Here is an 18,523-nt window from a genome sequence, read left to right as displayed (position 1 = left end):
AAAATCCAATCAGGTCTAAATCCTTATCCACTTCCTATCCCAACTTCATCATTTCCCACTTCTATTACAGTGACAGCTCTCTAAGAGATCTCTGCCTGCAGTTTCAAATTCCCCTCCAGTCACTCCTTCCCAATGCTGTCCCTACTCTGTTTATCCTAATACATAAATCTGATCACTTAATCACTTAAAATTGGTCTCCAGTGCCTTCAAGATAAACTCCAAAATCCTATAATAATAGCCTCTAGAACAGAGACAAATCATTTAAATTGATTCTCACTTCCTAAGAAATCCTATGGAACATTTCTTCACAACATGTAAGATTTTATTCATAGAACTCTATGGAAGAGAATTTGACACTAAGCATTACAAACATACGGTTTCCACATAGAATATAGCACATATTAGTCATATTAGGATGTAAATTTATTACATGGATGTTCGTATCTCATTTATGAAGTTACTTAAGGTAGAAGGATTATACTACACTAGTATAATCACACTCTCCAGCAAATGGGCCTATAGTTAGTACCATTTTTAATTCACTCCTTTATCCATCTGTTCATTCAATATTTATTGAGTTCTTAGCACATGCAAGATACTGAAAATATACCAATGTACAAAACAAATAAGAGTCTTGCCTTCCTGGAGCTTAAATTCTATCAGTAATTGACTAGGTTGAACTTAATCTGAGCCCTGTGCTCCAGCAAAGCAAGGAAGGTTGAGAAATTTCCCCATCCTGTTTTGTGTTCTGACAGATAGCTAACTGCAAAGGACCAACCTGCCCTCAAAAAATCCCAGGTAAGACTCACTTCCACCCATCCTGAGTCCCTTGTTTACTTGCCTCTATAAGACTCCTCGGTTCATTAATGAGATATTCCTATTGCAATAGTCTGAATTAAACTCATCTCAATTTTCTGGGACTTCCCTGGCGGTCCAGTGGTTAAGACTCCATGCTTCCATGTAGGGGGCATGGGTTCGATCCCTGGTTGGGGAGCTAAGATCCCACATGCCGCACGGCGTGGCCAAAGGAAAAAAAAAATCATCTCAATTTTCCTATGCACTTCATCTTTCACACTGGAGTCATCCAATAAACAACATTACCTGGTAGAATACACTGTGTATTTGATGGTATACTTCCTACTACAGAGAAAGCATGGGAAAAGAGAATAGAAAATGCTGGGTTGGAGAGGCTTAATTTCAAAAAGGATGATCAGTGAAAGCTTCCTTAAGAAGGTATATTTGAGCAAAGACTTGAATGAGTGAGTGAATCATCGTGCAGTTAACTGGGTAAAGAGTGTTTCAGACCAAAGGAACAGTAGGTACAAAGTTGGAACCAAGCCCATATCTATGAGAAACAGCAAGGAGGCCTGTGTGGTTGGAGAGGAGTGGGCTACCAGGGAAGTGGGAAGAGATGAGGACAGAGAGGTAATGGAGTGGGAGAGAAATGATGTAGGGCCTTACAGATCCTAAGACTTTTTACTCTGAGTGAAACTAAAAGTCACAGAAGAATTTTGAGGAAAGGAATAGAAAGATCACCCTGGTTGCCCTACTGAGACAGCACTGTGAAGGGGGCAAAGGCAGAAGCAGGAAGACCATTTGCAAAGCTACTGCAGTAATCCAGGTGAGATGATGGTGCTTTGGACCAGGGTGGTAGCAAAGACAGTAAGAAGTGGGCAAATTATACATATATTTTGAAGGTATAACCAACGGGGCTTCCCGACGTACTGAATACGAGGTATGAGGGATGACCCCTGTCCTAAGTAAATACAAGAATGGAATGGCCATTGAGACTGGAAGACTTCAAAAGCAGCAGGTTATGAAAGGAAAATTGGTAAACTCGTCGAGGACATATTAAATTTGAGACAGCTATTATCACATCCAAGTTGAAACGTCAAGTAGGCAGCTGGAGACTGAATTTAGGGGAGAGATACAGACCAAAGGTGTAATTTTAAAACACTTTAGGTGGCAGCTTTCAAAACTAATAACAGAGCAACAATATTAATTTTACCTCATAAAGTACAACTGGAGTGAATATTACCTGATATGATGGTGCCTCTCATCATTCCTGAGTAGCTACATTTTACTATGGAAAAGGTACGGTTTCCATTACTGTATCTTCTAGAATCAGACACGATGGAGAAGAATGGGGGCATTATTCTCCCACACGTCTACAATTCTGATGTAAGCCAACCAATGGGGTGTGACCAAACAAAGGTCCCAAAAGTGCTGCTGTACTGTAAATGTGATCAAAGATGAGTCAGTAAGTCTAGACAGCTTTCAAGAACCTATTTCTATCATGCTTTTCAGAGGTTCTGGAACTTTCATATCCCCAAGAGGATATGAAAATGCCTGCTTTAAAACAGACTGTTGGATAAAGGAAAGAGGACCCAAGATCCCAACTAAAAAAAACTTTTTAAATGTCCCTTATATTCTATTTTTTGTCCAATAACAACCCTACAGAAATAAACAAGCAGAAGATGTAGTTAAGTTAGTTGGTGGCAAGGACTGTGGAGAAAAATAAAGCAAAAAGGGGGAAAACTGAATGCAGGGAGTAGAGGGTGGGGATCAGAATTTTAAATAAGGTTGTTAGGGAAGACCTCCCACCAACATATGAAGGTACCTATTTCTCCACAACCTCACCAAAAAAGTAACCATCTTTAACTTCTGATCATGTCATGAGCAAAAAAAAAGTAAATCTCCTATTTCAATCTGCATTTCCCAGATGACTCAGTGGGGTTGTGCATCTTTCCCTATGTTTACTGGCTATCCTTATTTCATTTCCCATGAATTATCTAATGTTCTCATGTTCACTTTCCTATTGGGCTGCCTTTTTTGATTTTCAGAAGTTCTTCATAAACTGGGTCATGAATGAGTTCACTGCTAAACCTACTGCAAATTTTTCTAGCATGCTTCAATTTAAAAAAAATATCTTCTATCATAGATGTCTTTAAATTTTATGCAGTCAAAATGTTGAGGATGGAGAATAAGGTGTTTTTTATAGCCTATATTTTACACCTTGCTTTAGAAAGTCTTTCCTACTCTCAAGATTGTAAATTTTTCTCCTATATTTTCTACTAATACTTTTTCAGAGTTTTGGCTTTTACATTTAGCTATTTAATCTGTGAATCTGGGTTTTCTCCCTTTTAGTGTGAGGTAGAAATTATGTCAATTATTAAATATTCCATATTTTTTCTATGATTTAAAATGCCACTGTCACATAAAGTCCCATACATTTATGAATCTGTCACATAAAGTCCCATACATTTATGAATCAGTTTCTGTAGTCTCCATTCTGTTCCAATGATCTATATTCCAGCACCAAAACAAGGCTGTTTTAATTACAGTGGTACTCACCACTTTTTACAGTGCCATTTTGCAACTCTTCACTTGGTCCCTCCCTAAACACACACAACCACCCTGAACATTTACATACAGGCAACAATGAAACTGACTGCAGGTTACATGCAATACTTATTCCAAATGCTAGAAATTTTTTTTTTTTTAAACTTCCCATGCAAAAGTCTCCCCATGACCTCGAGAATAAGTATTCTGTACAATAAAGTCAAACTTCTTAGGGGGACATCCAAATGCTTCCACTACCTGGCTCTAGCCTAGCTTGCAATCGATTAGTTCTCTCCTCCAGAACTATTTCATCTGATCAAAGTAATCTACTTGCTACAAGTAGAGGAGCACAGCCCTACCTCCACGTCTTCACTTACTCGTCACACTTCCTGGAATGCTTTCCTCTTTTCCTTTCTTCTGATTTCCATCTTTAAGGCTCAGTCTCCTCCATGAAGTTTTCCTTCATGTTTCTGACAAACTGATCTCTCCTTTCCCTGAATGTACAGCATTTATTTCTTATTTCTTAGCATAACTTCTGTACTTCTTAGCATAGCTTGCCTAATAGCAGCTTCTATTACTTTTATACATGAGTTACTTTACTAGTTAGTGTTAAGTTCAAAGCTTTTGATAAGGAGTTCCAATTTAATTTTCAATGTCTTTATAACAGCACAAAAATTTTAACTGCTCTCTACTGGTCAGAAGTCATATAATACATATATAATAATCTCTCATCTTTAATCGCTTAATATTCTATTTTATCTATAGAAAAGGACATACAAGCATTTTTACTCAGATCAGGAATTAAAGGATCAGAAATAGTTATGAGCTACAGGTCTAATTTCAGGTCTAGCCCCACCCTTAAGCTTGCCTCTTTTAAATGTACCACAATTATGAATTTTTTTTATTCCTGCCTATTTTCAAAAGGGAGCTAGGGCCACTAAAATCACTAAGCACCACAATGAAGGGGTTGAAACAGAAAAGCTTAAGAAATTCTAAGATTTTCTAAGTAAGTATCTAAAACTGTTACTGTCACCATGCTTTACGGTAATTTGGCACAAATTTACATTTTAAAAAGTATTGTGACAAACACTTCTGTAGTAAATGGTGAGACCTGTATCTCTTTGGGGAATTAAAGGGTCTTCAATCCTGTTCATTGTGGTGGGGGAAGAACCTTTCACTGTGTTGCTTTCTTTTTTCCAAATAGTCTCATCTTAAGTGAAGGCTCAGCTTATACTTTTTTTTTCATCTACAATGTCAACCTTATTTCAGTCTCCAAACTCTGGCAATAAATAAGTCTAGCCTAGGAGTGCCTAGTACCCACTAGGCCTTTGTGCTGTGGGAAAAAAAAAAAAGACTACCCTAGGGAAGTTGATTCCAAGGCTTATTGGCTAGAATGGTCAGGCAAACTCTTTATTTGAAAAAGAGTAAGTTTTTGTATGGCTTTTTAACTGGTATAGCAGATAAATCCTGCAACATATTTTCACTAAACCCAGGCCAAACTAAATTGCTTCCAAACAGCATCAAGAGACAAACGATCTGACAGGCAATTCTGAATATGGAACTAAAGTGCTGGCTGCCATTCTGGATGCTCAAAACAGCAGAGCCTTTCTATGGTTGGTGTGAAAGGTAGACAATGAAAGAGATGCAAAAGATAAGAGCCACTTTCACATAAAACGCTTCTGAATTTAAAAAGACAGTGAATTTCATTGTCCTTCCCCTCCTACCTCCCAAAGAGGGAAAAAATCAGTTTTTTGACAAATTGCATCACTCAGGAATCATACTCTCCACTAAACGTCATAAATGTGGTGTTGCAAAAGACTTTCAGATTGATGTCATCTGTCACGTTTGCCTTGTGAAAGTTCGGCATTATTAAGATAAGGCTTCATAAAACCTTAAGACCACCTGGTAAAAATACAGCCCAGAGATTTAAACATATAAAATAAAACCACACACACACACAAAAAGACTCAAACAAAACAGAAAAGTTTTACAATCCTGGGGTAAAGATGATCTTTTTTCTACGCTTTACACAAAACCTGGAAACTGTAAAGGAAAAGCTTTTTATTGTATAAAAATCATAAACTTGTTTGCCAAAAGTCATAAAAGAATGATATACTGAGAATACCTGTGACATATATAACAGAGTTTTCAAAACATTTAAAGTACACCAATAAATGAGTAAGAAAAAGGTTAAAAAATTGAATAGAAAACTTATCAAGGAATATGAGTAAGCAATTTATAGAAGATATTAAAATGGCTTATAAGGAAAAAAATGCTCAACCCTACTACGAAAGATACACAAAGAGAAGCAAGATTATTTTAATGCCTAAGCGATCAACAAAGATTAAACAGGTTAGTAGGTTAGATACAGAAAAATAGGCACTGTAAACAGTAAAAATGCATAGTTATTATCATTTGAGTAATTTTGTAATAACAAAATTTTACAGGCTGATACCATGTGACCTATTATCTCTATTTCATTTCCTATCCACCTCATTTCTAGGAATTTATCTGGTAGAAATACTCACATGAATATGAAAATACATATACATGTGTGTAAGAACGGTTGAATTTTTATAATACAAAATTAGAAAGTGAAATGTCTATCAAGAGTGAGTTTATTAAAATTAAAATGTATAATATCTATTATTAATGCAGCCATTAAAAATTTAAAATAGATCAACATGTCCTGACGTGGAAAGATATCAATAATATATTCTGTGAAAAAAGCAAGTCAGAAAATGATATGTATAATAAACCCTATTGATATTAATTTATATGCATTAGTCTAATTAAAATTTTAAAGAGTATCTTTCAAATCTAAAAAAACTAAAATTACACGTATTATGTCTGCTAAATTTCAGTGAGCTATTTATTACCTTCATAATCAGCAGGAAAAAAATATACATTTTCTTAAATGAAAAGACAAACCCAATATTAAGTAAATGAATGACTGACACAAATCCAATAATCTTCTGGATGACCAGTCTCTTCAGGACAAATTAAAGGACTAAAGGGAATCATATTAAAACGTTTATATCTGAGGTATCAGAAGTGTACTGTAGAAAACTGATGCTAGAGAAAAGAGAGCATAACCCAGGGATGTGAAGAGTCCACAGTGTCGTAATTACGGCATCAAGATGTGGGTCCAATGGCTGTCCTCTTGGTTATATGCATCTTCTAAGTGGATTCAAAGATAACCTCTCCATAGCAAACAGGCTTTCCTAGTTTTAATGGAGTGGAATTTCATTTAAACACTGATATCTATCGCTAAAGATAGGTATCTGGAAAAAAATCTCCAGTAGTAGTAATTTCACTTTATCCATGACCAGAAAGAGGCAACAATACTGTTACATACAGTAAATTAACTTTGTGATTTAGAAAACAAATTCTGCAAGAAGTGAGTCAATACACAATTTCTTCACAAGATTTCGTTTATGACGTAACATCCTTCAAATTGGGAAACAAAAGCAACTACTGCCATATTTGAAGATAAAAGTATCCCTTTTTGCCTCCATCTAAAAGAAGCTACACCTTTGATTAAAAGTTTGCAACAAAGTAGTAAACCATATAAATTCAAAATGCTGGGGGGAAATTAAGATACCTGTTAGTATGGAAATCGCCTTTTCACCAGGTGTTCCCATTCTGAAAAGAATCCTGACTTTCCAGGATTGTTACATCTTAATTTTGTAAAAGCCTGAAAGAGCCAGTAGTAAATCTAGAAGCTTGACTAGGTGCCATACAGCCCTCACTTGGGCACTGCAAGCCCCTGTTGGCTCCTCTCCCCTTTCAGAGATAAGTAAAACTACTGGGATCTAGCTTGATGTTTTTTTCTTCTACTCTCAAAAAAAATTTTTTTAATGATTTTACTTGTTAAAATATATGTATTCATCATATATTTTTTGTTTATCTTAAACATACTTTCCACAAAAGGATAATTTGTCCTAATTTTTTTTTTTACAACTCTCTTCTACTTTTCATTTGGGAAAAAAGCCAGAGAGATGGAAAACAAAGGGAGTCTATATATTTTTATTGTTTTCCATTTTTTTAAGTACATAATAGACAATTAAGTACACATCCATTGTTACTTTGTAGTAGTAATATTAGATAAAATGTTAGTAAAGATGTTATTTGAGTTATCAACTAATCAAGTATAGAAGCAGTCATTACCAACCCATGATATATGTTTCTTTGTCTTTTACTTTCACTTATATTTGCTCTCATAAAGTCCTCAGAATTGTTTTGTAAGTTTCTAAAAGACTTTTTTACTTGAATATTCTATATGTCAACCCAACTTGAAGTTAATCTCAAGGGGCAGATGCTGTATATAATACAGATAGGGCTGACTTCCCCAGAAGGAGTGTCTAAGCTCTAAACTCTCTTTCCCTGAAAGACAAATGCTTACATATGTAATGTATCTCTGGGAGGACCTGGAATTTGACATTCAGTGTAGGCTCACTGTTCATGAAATCAACTCAAAGTACCGTTTTAGAACATTAAAAACAACATCCACTTCCTACTGTTAAGTTACACTGATGATCTTCCTTATACTTTAGATGTGCAACTAAAACAAATCAAAACCAAAATTAAAGGCCGAACCATAAAACCACACTGCAATTTCAGAACCTTTAATGCAGCAGAGTACAAAGTCACAGTCAGGAAAGGGGCCAGGTTCCCTTCAACCTAGTAAAAGGCAAAAAGCACTATCAAAAAAATCAAATGAAGATCCCATTTGACTTTTTTCCATCAAACTTCTCAGTCCAAAAGTATATATCACATTAAGTCATCACACTTCAAATGTATGCTTTATGTAAATGTTACTTACGCAGGCCAATAATATTTGGCATGGGTAGATCACTCTGCCACTTACAAAGTGATACGACTTTTTATACCTGATTTGATCTTCACAAATACCCCATGAAGTATGGCAATGGCTGTTATTTATAATGTACAAATGGAAACAATAGAGGCTCATAAGTTATTTGTCAACATCATTAAACGTCCTGACTCCCAATCCAATTCTTTTTTCACATTTCATCATGCTGGCAACATGAACCAGAAATAAGGTTTTAGGAAAGTGCTTTATGGACAAATAATGAAGAAAAATTAGATTTCTGACTTCCTAATACTAATACTTCCTTGCTAATACTTCCTTCAGAAAACTCTATAAGCCCTTAAGCAGGTTTCCACACTTTAAACACCCCTTGGAAAAAAAATCCTCTATCAGTTAGTTGCAATCCTCCCCATATTATAAATTTCACCTTAGAACTCAAACTGAGATTTTTATTTTCAAGTCTATCTGGTGCAATACATCGAACATGACCTTTTAAACCAACTCATTTTTTTTTAACTGTTTTAATTTAGTCAAAACTGCAGAACTGCCAGACAGACAAACATGGTATGATATCACTTATATGTGGAATATAAACAATACAACAAACTAGTGAATATAACAAAAAAAGAAGCAGACTTACAGATATAGAGAACAAACCAGTGGGTGGGGGGGGGCGATACAGGGTAGGGGAGTGGGAGGTACAAACTACTGGGTGTAAGATAGGCTCAAGGATGTACTGTACAACATGGAAAATAGAGCCAATATTTTGTAATAATTGTAAATGGAAAGTAACCTTTAAAAACTGTATAACAAATTTTTACAAATAAATTTAAAAACAAAACAAAAACTGCACAACTCCCAGTAAGAAAATTCTTGAAAATGTAAGTTATCACCTACAATATGGCAACTTCCTCATCCTAACCACTCACAAACACAAAAACAATTCAGCCTCTAGTAGTTCTGCATTGTTAGATGAGTCTGCATTTTGTTTTAAAATACCCTGGGCTTAAGAGGCCTTGCACTGTGTCCATATTCTTTACATGTCAGAAACTACTACTTCTAAGATGTCAGTTCAAACTCACCTAATTTTTTAAATATTTAACTTGGATAAAATACAATTACACAACCTAGACAATACTGTGGAACCAGTTAGTAAATCAGACATGTTAAGTAATTATGAATGTTTCTTATGCCCTGTAAATGAACCCAAATTTTTAGTGAGATATTGAGCCAACAAAGGGCACAAAATACACAAAATAAAACAATAGAAACTATTGAAAAGAAACTGAAATTTGGGGAGAGAAGCAATGCTCCAAAGAAAAGAACCTAAGAAAACAAAGTATGACTTCTACAGCTTAAAAAACAAAAAAGCAAAAAAAATGAAAACAAAAACAAAGCTTCAGAATGGCTATTTTATTGAGTTAATGGACACCTGGAATTGAGGTAAACCCCATTTTTTCAAGACTGATAACTGCAAAAATACATAGACTATTCCTATCAAAGAACAATGTGGCCCTTTCTTTATGACAGAAAACAAAATGTGGGCTAAATATGCTACTTACCCAACCATATCCAACATATCCATAATAGAAAATGAAACAAAAAACATAATCCAAAATATCAGGCACATTAAACATAGTATTGATACTTAAAATGACTTGATGAAAACAAGCTTAAAGCCCCCATTTTATAATAATGTTTAACTTCTTTATTTCCACTGGCAAATGTTTACAAATAATGAAAAATCCTGCTACATCCCAGATCTTTTCAGATTAATATGCCCATGCTTTGTCACCTTGAGTTATAGTAATAATCAAGATTGCACTCCCTTAATTGAAGAAAAGTAAGCAATTCTGTCTTGATTTTACTGTACAAAATGAAAACAGATCAAAATAAGACAAGATGTACAAATGCTAAGAATTACTGTAATATTTTTTTGTTTCCTTTCCAGTCCAACCAATGCATTTCTTGTCACTTCTCAGCAACTAACTTATATACATTTAAACTTGTTATTCACAGAGTCTGTGGATGCAGTAACAGGGGCTCTGCCTATGTTGTTTGTAGTTGTTATTTGCTTTTTAAAATTGTTTAGAGTCTATATAATTGGAATTGCTGCACCTGTGTCTTTTTTAAATGAAGGTTTTTTTCCTATAGAAAATTTGGAAAATACCAAAAAGTATAAAGAAAAAAATAATTTGTAGTTTCACCATCTAATCACTTTTATAACTATGACACTCCTTTGAGTCTTATTTCTAATAGACATCGAATCACTTCTAGTTCTATGGTTTAGTTAACAAAATTAGTATTACACTACTTTCTAACCTATTTTCATTTAAAAACTAGTATTTCCCACACCCTCAAATATTATTTGAGAGCGATTTTTAATAGCTTCTTTAATTAGAATCCCATCCTTAGGTTTGGATAAAGGATTAGAAATTATTTATTAAAATAATAACCTCACTTTCTCCCTTCCCTTCCCCTTTATGACCACAGCTCAGGGAAGTATAGTAAACCATTCACACTAGCGTCCAAGGTGTGATAAATACCCCCCTGAGAAAGGTGGGGCCTAATAAGATTCAAACGTTAAGCCAAAGATACGATGCGCTAATAATGACATTTCAAGTACCGTCCAGTAGATGTGACCTTATTTGAGGAGGCAAATCTCCTAAAATTCCCAGTACTAAAATAATTACCTATTCTAGCTACAAAAAGGCTCCATTCCATTTTTTAATAAAGCCAGACTGAGACAGTGCAAATTTCACCCCCTCAACAAAGTACCTAATTGGCTGAGTTCGTTAAAATTGGCGCTCCCAAAGGCAAAAAGTTGATTCGTTAAACAAAGATAAACAGTAACGCGTAGAAGGCACGGTGTGACCTGCTGCTACGGAGGGCTTATCGATTAGGAAGGGGACCGGTGGAGGGGGAAAAGGACAGACAGGGAGATTTGATCATTATCAGCCAGGCTCACAAGCAGAAATCTCAAATACATTATTTAATCTTTCTCTTCCTGGCATCACGGGGCTCAAACGTCACCAAAAAAAGACCGGCCGGCTGAAAACCCGGCGGGGTGACGCACATAACATCTTACCATATGGATTCTCATCAATCAGGACCGAGGAGAGCCTTAAGCCAGCCCAGCGGAGGAAGGCGGGTGCGTCCCCTGGGCTGTCGGCTCCCCCACACTCCCGGCACACCGCTCGCGTCTGCAACGCAGGGAACCGAGGCTGCAGGACCACCGGACCGGCTCCGCCACGGGGGATGCAGACTCGCCTTCCGAGGAGGCCACCCAGGCGGCCGCAAACACCGAGCGCCTAGGGTCAAGCCCCCCCTTCAGCGGAAACCCCGCGACCGCCTCCGCCAGGCGGCTGAGCCAGGACCCCGACAGTCGGCCCGGACTCCCCTCCTGGGGTCCAAACTCGCCCAGGGCCGTACCTGAAGGAGCAGCGCCACCTCCGCCCGACGGCGTTAGCTGTCGCGGTGGCGGCGGTCACAGCTCCGAGAGCAGTGACGCCTCTCATAAAAACAACAACCTGCTCGCAGGCGTCCGCAGCCGGGAGGCGGAGGGCGGCGAGGCGCCGCGGCGCATGCCGGGACTCGTAGTCCCGCCCGCGCCTTATACCGGGCGGCGGCGGAGGGAAGAACTACGACTCCCGAAGAGGAGCGCAGCCCGCCGCCGGCAGGCTGCAGGAAGCTGGGCCCCGCGGCCGTGATCCTCACAACATCCGGGCCCCGGCACTGCAGAGGCGCCGCTGCCGGTTACTGTGGAGACGGCCTGCTACAGCCTCTCCGAAGGATTCCACCCTGGAGGACGGCTCCCCGGATTAGGCCGATTAGTTTACACGTATCCATCCAGCCGACGGTTCGCCTTCTCTTTGCTGCTTTAATTGGGTGTAGTAAAAGTCGGCGCTCGCTGGCCTTGCCATCCGCTGCAGGAAAAGACTGCGTTTGCCGAAAAAAATAAAGAAGATATCGAGAATGACCGAGTACGACTGGGTGGGTTTGGGCAGAGGGCTGGATGTTTTTGACTGTCGATACTCTTTACTATAAATTTGGGGCACCCCACACTCCCACCCACCCCCACCCTCCAAAAACAACCACCGTTGTAGGCAACCACTGGGGTACACAGATGTTACATGCATTGCATTAAGCCAGAATTGCCTGTGAAGGTATAAGGATGATTGGGGATGGTATGCAACTCATGCCCCATTGCAAAATGCCGTGATGGTTTTGAACAAGAAAAACGTACCTTGTTAATTTGACATCTGTTTACATTGTGTCTTGTTCAAAAACGGATATGGTGCATTTATACTCACTGTTGATGGAAACAGTAGAAAGTTAAGGTTTAATTCTCTGTCACCTAATTGTGGCCAGAAAAAGATAAATTAAGAAAAACATGAACAAGGAGGATGGTGGGCCTGAGGAGAAACAAAAGGGTGCCTCAACATTAGACTTACAGGGGTTTTTTTGCTTTTGGTGTTACTGTAGTTAACATCAACTGTGACACAAAACCAAAAAAAAAAAAAAAAAGATTTTTAATTTTATAATTACAGCTTCTATAATGGGCATTTTTATTATTTCAGTAGCTTGTTATTTATCTTTATAAAAATGTGTGTGTGTTTATAACAAAAGACTTGGAAAAGTCAAAGTGGCCTGGTTTTCTCTAATTCTAGGAGAGCCTGAAAATTAAATTAGTAAGGAAGTTAATACCATCTATTTGTAGATTTTCATTCTTTTCAAGGCACTTGCACAGTCTAATTTTAGACTTAATCGATTTTAAAAGATTCATTTATAATTTTCATTAACCTTCTTCTCCTTCAGTAACAGTTGCTGACCCAATGTATAACCTAGAAGAGAATTTAAAGTAATATTTTTATTATTCTTTATATTAGGCTGTTTTGTTTTTGATTGTATCTGTTTTGAACTCTACATTTTAAGAATACCAGATTTGAAGAGGTCGAAACCCAAATAAGAAAGTTGTAGTGAGGGCCTAGGACATAAAGTAAAAGCAAGGGGTATTTTGTTTCCAAGTCCGTAAACATTTGTGAATTGTCCTGGAGGTCTAAAAGATTTCGGTAGACACTAATTTTTACAGATTGTGTGGTACGGATTATGCCAACAAAATTTTTCAGCTAATTTGTCTTCTATTTTGACTAGATTCTGTTTTCTGTATTCCATTTTGAGTCAAAGTTGATCAGAATTTTAGAGCCAGTTGCAGAAGGTGATTTGAAAGTCACAACCTCTGGGACTGAGGTTGCCCTGGGCAACCAGACTGGTGTCCATAAAGTAAATTAGGGTTGGTACTTTTTCTCACAAGTCACAGGGCAGCACCTTCCACCTAAGAAGCCTTCCATGTGCTGAGAGAACCTAGACATTTTGAGAAAAGCTGACCTGTTGTGATGCCGTAGGATTCTGGTGACTTACTATTCTCCAATGTCTGTGCTCTTGATATTTAAAACAAATTAATAAGTAGTGTCAAAAAAGAATAAACAGCAAGATCTGATGATTTCTACTTCCAGCTTTGCCAGCTTCCTACAAGATAATGAGTGTTAGTAAATGGTAGCACACTACTGTAAAGTTTTCTTAACCTGTAAATTTCAGAACTGAATTCTGGAAGATCATGCATATGCATTGAAGTATGCCTGAAAAAAAGAAAATGGTAAAAATTGGTTCCATTTATATAGCAGCATATCATTTACATCCGATTTTCTTTCATTTCCACAACCACAGGAACTATGGCAGGTTGTTTTTTTTCCCCCTTTTTTACCAATTTTACAGACAATATAAAAACAAAGGTGCAATGATGATAAAGGATTGGAATCTAGGTCACAAAGTTCTTGCCTGTGCTACTCCTCCAACGCTCTATTATACTTCTTCAAATCTGAACAAAATAAAAGAAAGTGGAGTAAATACTTCACATTTGCAGGTTTGAACTCAAGATTTCAAAACAAATAGGTTCCTGACAGTGGGGAACTTAACTTTGCAGAGACATTAAGTAGAATAACCCAGGAATTCAGTGAGCTGGGTTAGTCTAAGAGGAACCGAATTAATCTGACCCAAATTTGATCCTCAGTTAAGCCTGACACAACAACTTGGTCAATATTCTTTCCTCCGTTTTAGAGGTGGAGAAACTGAGATTATATGCTTGCTAGTTTTAAGGATTTAGAATTATTAAAGGGTCTCAGCCTCATGAATCACAAGAATCTACTATAGGGTCTTCAAAGCAAAAGAATTTTAATGCATATAAACAACCTTCTATTTAATGCAACCTTAAAAAGTCAGAGTTACAGTACCCTGCCAATCTCTATGAGGTTAGATATAATATAATTTCTGATCTGGAAGGACTTAGATCTTAAGTATTCCAGAAGTTGCCAAATTTGGAGGGTTTTTTTAACTACCAAAATTTTTTGCCTACATGGACACCACAGAATCATTTTTAAGAGCTTTATCACAAGTAAATATACACTTCCTTCATGTTTTTCAAATAACTGAAAATCACTTTCCTATTGCTACATTTGGAGAGCCCTTATATCCTATTAGAAAAAGAAAAAAACTATCTAATCCATCTCCTTTGTTTTATATATATAGACAAGGAATTTGAATCCTTGCAAAATAATTTCATCAAAGTCACGCAGCTATTATCACTGGCAACATCAGAACCCAGAACTGGTGACACCTAATATTTGAAGGTGAAGACCTACTTTTTTTTAAAATAACCAGTTTCCCAACATTATTGAGCTGGTTTCCTATGTGCTTGTCTTCTATGTAATAAAATGTAAGTTCTAGGAACTTTAGATTGTTGATCACTATTTTTCCAGCATCTAACAATGCCTGGTACACAGTGGGTACTCAGTATTTGTTGAATGAGTGATAAACAAGGTCCATATAGTCTGTTCCATTTGAATTCTTTCACCTTCATTATTGAAGCTTGATGTTTTTTATAGAATGGACTTTACTAAGGATAAGCATGTTATATGCATTGCTAGAAAGCAATATGCACTTTTGTACCCATTCTTTTTAATATCTTGCTCCCTCCCTCCCCAAATAGCTAAGTTATGTATATTTTAAATATTTATTAAATTTATTATATATGTTAATTACATATTAAATTGTAGTAAATGGCACCACCATCTACCCAAATGTTTGTCCAGAAATGTGGGAGTCTTTCTAGATCTGTCCCTCTTCCTCACTACCCACATCCAATCAATCACCAGGTCCAATGAATTCTACTTCCAAAATGTGTCTCAAATTTATTTACTAGTCTCTCTATACCACCATTCTTCTATAAATCATCATCGTCAGTCACATGGAATACTGAAGCTCCTCTCCACATCCATTCAAGTCTCTGACGGCAGCCAGAGTAATCTTACTAAAAAGTATATTACATCATGACATGCTTCTCCTTAAAACGCTTCAACAGCTTTCCATTGCTTTTACCATAAAGATCTAAACTTTTCACACAGCCAACCAGACCCTTCAGGATCTGGTTCCTGCCCCTCTATTCTCATCTGCAGCCATTTTCACTCTAACTTACTCCACTTTGGCCATGCTTTTTCTTTGTGCCCTCCTCTGTCTTTTCCTTCCTTGCCTTCCAGTCTTAAGATTCAGCGACACTTCACCAGAATGGCCTTCCTAGGCCCTCACACTAGGTTAGAACCCCCTGTATGTCTTCATAAACATCCTGAATTTTTTTTCTTCATAGCACTTACCACAATTATAATTAGTCAGTTGTATAATTATTTGCTTAATGGCTATCCCCCACAAGGTTAAGCTCCCTGAATGTTTATCTTGTTCCCTTTTCACTCTAAAATTAAGCTGTACGTCCTCTTCGAACTATGACCTATTGCAGTCTTACTCTATAAGTTGCACGTTTTTATAAATTCTCATAGTTCTAGTACAGGATTTTAAAAAGCTACCTTGTACATACTTTTGACAAGTTTGCTCTGTACAGATATATATAATTGAATGGGCACTCTTCAATGTCTTCCAGAGAAAAGGACTCCCAAAAGGAGAGTAGATGGGGCTAAGTTTTTGTTTTCTTCTCTATTGTTTTTCCAGCTTTATTGAGGTATAATTGACATATAACATTGTGTAAGTTTAAGGTACAACATGATGCTTTCATATACATATATACTGTGAAATGATTAACAATAAGATTAGTTAATATGTCCATCACCTCACATAATTACAAATTTTTGTGTGTGGGTATGGTGAGAGCATCTACTCTTTTAGCAACTTTCAATTATATAATACAGTATTGTTAACTGTAGTCACCACACTGTACGTTAGATCCCTAGAACTTACTCTTCTTATAACTGTTAGTTTGTACCCTTTGACCAACATCTCTCTATTTCCCCCATCCCCAGCCCCTGGCAACCACCATCCTGCTCTGAGTTTGACTTTTTTTTTTTTTTTTTTAAGATTCCACATATATGTGAGATCATAGTGTATTTGTCTTTCTCTGTCTGACTTCACTTAGCATAATGCTCTCAAGGTCCATCCATGTTGCTGCAAATGGCAGGATCCCTTCCTTTTTTATGGCTGATAATATTTCATTGTGTATGTGTGTGTATATACCAAAATTTCTTCATCCATTCATCTGTTGATGAATACTTAGGTTGTTTCCATGTCTTAGCTATTGTGAGTGCTGCAGTGAACATGGGAGTACAGATATCTCCTCAAGATGTGATTTCATTTCCTTCGGACATATACCCAGAAGTGGAATTGCTGGATCATATGATGGTTCTATTTTTAGTTTTTTTGGTTGTTTTTTAATTTATTTATTTTATTTATTTATTTTTGGCTGCGTTGGGTCTTTATTGCTGCGCGCGGGCTTTCTCTAGTTGTGGTGCGCGGGCTTCTCATTGCGGGGGCTTCTCTTGTGGCAGAGCACAGGCTCTAGGTGCTCAGGCCTCAGTAATTGTGGCACATGGGCTCAGTAGTTGTGGCTCGCGAGCTCTAGAGCTCAGGCTCAGTAGTTGTGGCGCACGGGCTTCGTTGCTCCACGGCATGTGCAATCTTCCCGGACCAGGGCTCGAACCCACGTCCCCTGCATTGGCAGGCGGATTCTTAACCACTGCGCCACCAGGGAAGTCCCGTATTTTTAGTTTTTTGAGGAACCTCCATACTGTTTTCCGCAGTGGCTGCACCAATTTACATTCCCACCAACAGTGCATGAGGGTTCCCTTTTCTCCACATCCTCGCCAACTCTTATTCTCTCTTAACTTTATAATAGCCATTCTTCAGGTGTGGATTGACATCTCATCGTGGTTTAGATTTGCATTTCTCTGATGATTAGGGATGTTGAACATCTTTTCATGTACCTGTTGGCCATCTGTATGTCTTCTTGGGGAAGAATGTCTGTTCAGATCCTCTGTCCATTATTTAATTATATTGTTTGGTTTTTTGCTGTTGAATTGTATGAGTTCTAAAGATATTTTGGAAATTAACCCTTTATCTGATGTATGGTTTGCAAATACTTTCTCCCATTCCAAGGCTGCCTCTTCCTTCTGCTGTTCTTGTGCTGCGCAGAAGCTTTTTCGTTTGACGTAGTCACATTTATTGATTTTTGCATTTATTGCTTGTACTTTTGTTGTCATATCCAAAAAATTACCAAGACCAACTCCAAGGAGCTTTTTCCCTATGTTTTCTTCTAGGAGTTTTACGGTGTCAGATCTTACATTTGTCTTTGATCTTTTTCGAGTCACTTTTTGTGAGTAGTGGGGTAAGAAGGGCTTAGGGCTAAGTTTAAATAATTCTGTTTTTTTCAGAACTTTATAATTGAGAATTATTTTATGCATTTATCTTTTAGGATAAGAAAAGTACTTCAGCTTCAAATTCAGAAACAGAAATGAAACCTGAACAACTGCCTCCTTGTGTGAACCCTGGCAATCCTGTGTTTTCATGTATGTTGGACCCAAAGACACTCCATACAGCTACCTCACTATCAAAACCTAAGATGATTATGTATAAAACCAATTCAAGTAATTATGGTGAATTTTTACCCATGCCACAGTTTTTCCCCTGCTATTATACTCCAAAGGACCAAGTATTTTCAAGCAATATCAGAGCTACTGGATTTTATCAAAATAACACTCTAAACACTGCACCTGACAGAACAAGAACGCTTGATTTTCCTAATTTTCAACGCACTCTATGAAAATATATTACTCTTAAATAAAGAGAAAATATACTTGGGAAAAATGAGGTTTAAATCTAAGGCTAGGATACCTAATTTGAAATATAAAAAGATTTGAATTAATTTTTTAAAAATACCTTTAAGAAATAAAGCATTTCAACCGATAACGGAATGACAGTGACTTCTTAAATAAAAATGTGTTCAAAATAGAA

The 18,523-nt window shown here is 37.2% G+C and overlaps 2 protein-coding genes across 8 annotated transcripts in view; one reads left to right on the top strand and one right to left on the bottom strand.

Annotated features, from left to right (window-relative positions):
• CCPG1 (cell cycle progression 1) overlaps positions 1–11,740 on the bottom strand; it is a 37,889-nt gene extending 26,149 nt beyond the window's left edge. For 3 of the 7 annotated variants that reach the window (XM_036844358.1, XM_036844360.1, XM_036844362.1), the window contains exon 1: positions 11,265–11,706. The gene's annotated coding sequence lies outside the window, so the exon portion shown is untranslated. Of the gene's footprint in view, positions 1–11,264 lie in introns of all 7 variants that reach the window. The other 4 variants (XM_036844361.1, XM_036844364.1, XM_036844363.1 and 1 more) reach the window with 4 other exon arrangements.
• A 137-nt stretch (positions 11,741–11,877) lies between these two features.
• C2H15orf65 (chromosome 2 C15orf65 homolog) lies at positions 11,878–18,523 on the top strand. The gene is made up of 2 exons (XM_036844370.1): positions 11,878–12,169; positions 17,985–18,523. The coding sequence occupies exons 1-2, from the start codon at positions 12,152–12,154 to the stop codon at positions 18,330–18,332; spliced, it is 366 nt and encodes a 121-aa protein (XP_036700265.1). The 5' UTR covers positions 11,878–12,151; the 3' UTR covers positions 18,333–18,523.

The sequence above is a fragment of the Balaenoptera musculus genome, chromosome 2, assembly GCF_009873245.2.
Source record: "Balaenoptera musculus isolate JJ_BM4_2016_0621 chromosome 2, mBalMus1.pri.v3, whole genome shotgun sequence".
NCBI classification, from domain to species: domain Eukaryota; kingdom Metazoa; phylum Chordata; class Mammalia; order Artiodactyla; family Balaenopteridae; genus Balaenoptera; species Balaenoptera musculus.
The sequence above is the reverse complement of the archived record's forward strand: the minus strand, read 5'-3'. Positions and strand labels throughout refer to the sequence as shown.